Source organism: Elephantulus edwardii, unplaced genomic scaffold (genome assembly GCF_000299155.1).
Source record: "Elephantulus edwardii isolate Elephantulus edwardi_28Jun2011 unplaced genomic scaffold, EleEdw1.0 scaffold00490, whole genome shotgun sequence".
Lineage (NCBI taxonomy): Eukaryota > Metazoa > Chordata > Mammalia > Macroscelidea > Macroscelididae > Elephantulus > Elephantulus edwardii.
In genome coordinates this window covers 47,360-50,492 of record NW_006400240.1, presented here as the reverse complement: position 1 = coordinate 50,492, position 3,133 = coordinate 47,360, and the positions used below count along the sequence as shown (strand labels likewise).

Below are 3,133 nucleotides of genomic sequence, written 5' to 3'. Positions count from 1 at the left end.
TTGGAAAAACCTCCGGTCCACTGTACATGGGACTCCACCGAGGGCAAGTGGTCACCAGGGAAGATGTCCAGCTCTTCCATGGACTGGACGCCTCGAAGATGGAGCAAGGCTTAGAGGGATGATGGACATTGTCCTGGTGAAAAGGGGCATCATTACTGAGGGTGGACTTCCAGTCCATGGTGCACGGGACTCCACACACAATGTGGTCAGCTGCATGGACGTCCAGTTCCTCCATCTCCTGGACTCTGCAGAGATGGTACAAGGTTCACAAAGACCACGGATCAGCCTTGTAGCCACTGAGGTACTGGACTTCACACGGGTATGGCGGCTGGAGGTCACAGCATACTGGACTCTAATGGGGCATGGTCACTTGCGGGCTGACCTTCTGTCCAACCTGTGTGCTGGATGGCACAGAGAACAGGGAGGACTTGCAGGACAGAAAGTCACCCTTGTAGCTGGTTCAGGTACTGGACTTCACAGAGGGGTGTGGCCGCTGGAGGTCACAGCATACTGGACTCTAACGGGGCATGGTCACTTGAGGACAGACCTGTCCAGCTGTGTGCTGGACGGCACAGAGAAGGGAGGACTTGCAGGACAGAAGGTCACCCTTGTCGCTCAGGTTCTGGACTCTGTCGTGGGCGTGGTCACAGGGCAGCCCTCCTGTCCCCCCACAGAGATGCAGTCTTTGAGGGTCCAGCTGGCACTGGACAGGCCGAGGGTGACCTCACGCCGGGGCCACCGGTCAGCCCACGAGCAGCTTGTCATTGAGCCGGATGACCTCTCCGATGAAGCCGCCCGCCCCGACGAAGTCGCCGGCGATGATGTTGGTGCAGTGGACGCCGGGCCCCGGGCACTGGTTACGCACCCAGGCGGTCAGCTGCGGGAGGCTGGGCAGGGTCATGGTCTTGAGGGACTCGGCCGGGTGGGCCAGCACGTAGCCCAGGTTCTCAGTCAGGTTGATGCCGGCCACAAACAGTCCATCTGCGAGCAGAGGAGGCATGCGTGTGGACCCCCGCTTCCATTCACCACCACCCCCCGTCTTCACGTTTCTGGGTGGACGCCGCAGACCCTGAGGGCGCGGACCTGCATCGGGGAGGTGTCAGCGTCCATCTGGAGCTCTGGGGGTCACCCACAAGGGCTGCCCCTCAGGGGTGACCCTCATCTGTGTCGTCCCCCAAACCTCACCCCAGAGGGGACCCCCACATGTGGTTCACATGCTCCATCTGCTCCGGGGGAGAAATGACCACGCAGAGCAGAGGGGGACACAGAAGGACAGATGGGGGAATGGCCTGCAGTGGACAGAAGCGTGGTTCTGCCCCAATCTAATACCCCCCCAGAACATCCCCAGAAGGGGGGACCTCAGAAAGACACACAGAGCAGAGGACAGAGGACGCAGACGGGATCCCAGCCAGCAGTGGACAGAGGCCACAGAAAGGACACCAGCCTGCAGTGGACAGAGACGTGGTTGCAGGGGCTCGAGAAGGGGGAGGGGGAGACCCCGATGGGGATGAGGTTTATCTTTGGGGTGATGGGACCTGAAAGAGGTGATGGCTGTCGATGCCGCTGACCGTCTGTCCATCTGTCCATCCATCGATCATCAGAAAGACGGCCATCCTTCCTGTTTCTATATACATACCTACACCTCTGTGTCTCTATCTATCTATCTATCTATCTATCTATCTATCTATCTATCTATCTATCTATCTATCTATCTATCTAATCTATATATAATAACTATCATCTATCTTCTGTCTAATCTGTCTTCTATCTTATCTATCTTCTAATCTATCACCTATGTAATCGATGTATCTATCCATTCTATCTATCTATCTATCTATCCATCGATCCAGTCTGTTTCTATATATCATCTATCTATGATCTTTCTATCTCTCATCTATATCTCTTGTTTCTCATCTATCATCTATCTCTTCTATCTAATCTATCTATTCATCCATCTATTCAGTCTGTTTCAATATATTATCTATGATCTCGCTCATCTATCTGTCATCCATCACTATCTCATCTATCATCTATATCTCTGTTTCTTATCTATTATCTACCTATTTTATCTACTATCTAATCCATCTATCCAATCTGTTTCTATATATCAGCTATCTCTATTATATCTATCTATCTATCTATCTATCTATCTATCTATCTATCTATCTATCTATCTATCTATCTAATCCAACGCTATATCTGACATCCGTGCCCCCGTGACCCCAGTTTCTGGGTGGGTCCATCTCACAGAGAAGTGGATGTCCAGGGAGCCCTGGAGGCCTTACACCTAGACTCTGTCTACACAGTACGTGGTACAGACACGAGCAACACACCTCAGCGAACCTAGGGAATGTGGAAGGGACTTGCATGTGCACCTCACCCACCTGGGTGCACACACCTGAGTGCACAGCACATGGCCCATCTGGATGCATGCACCTTGCCTACTTGGGCGCACAGCACACACCTGGCTCCCATGAGCATGCACACCTAGCCCTCCTAGGCTCCACACACCTAGGTGTGCACACCTGGGCATACATACCTGAGTGCACAGCACATACCTGGCCCGTCTGGGTACACACCTGAGCTCACCTTGGTGCACACACTTGGCCCACTTGGGCCCACACTCCTAAGTACACATGCCTGGTCCACCCGGACGCATACACATGGCCCCCATGGGCACACACTTAGCCCACAAAGGCACACATCTGCCTTACCTAGGTTCATGCACCTAAGTTCACAGGACTGGTCCACCTGGGTGCACTTACCTGGCCCACCTGTTCACACACCTGGTCCACCTGGTGGCACTCCTGGCCCACATGGGTTCACACACCTGGTCCACCTGGTGGCACTCCTGGCCCACATGGGTACACACACATGGCCCACCTGGTCTCACACCTGGCCCACCTAGGTGCACTCATACGGCTACACACACCTGGCCCACCTGGTTGCACACACCTGGCCCACCTGGTCGCACACACCTGGATACACATGGCCCACCTGGCCACACACCTGGCCCACCTGTGTCCACACACAGCACACCTTGTCACACTCCTGGCCCACCTCGATACACACATGGCCCAGTGCACTTACCCGGGCGGCCGGCGCTCTTCATGGACTCCAGGTATCGGATGAG

The 3,133-nt window shown here is 54.5% G+C and overlaps 1 protein-coding gene across 1 annotated transcript in view; it reads right to left on the bottom strand.

The window, feature by feature from the left end:
- Positions 1–742: 742 nt before the first annotated feature.
- PLCXD1 (phosphatidylinositol-specific phospholipase C, X domain containing 1) overlaps positions 743–3,133 on the bottom strand; it is a 29,092-nt gene continuing 26,701 nt past the window's right edge. Inside the window, 1 exon segment of the mRNA XM_006902992.1 lies at positions 743–981. Within this exon segment, the coding sequence (XP_006903054.1) occupies positions 743–981 (239 nt within the window).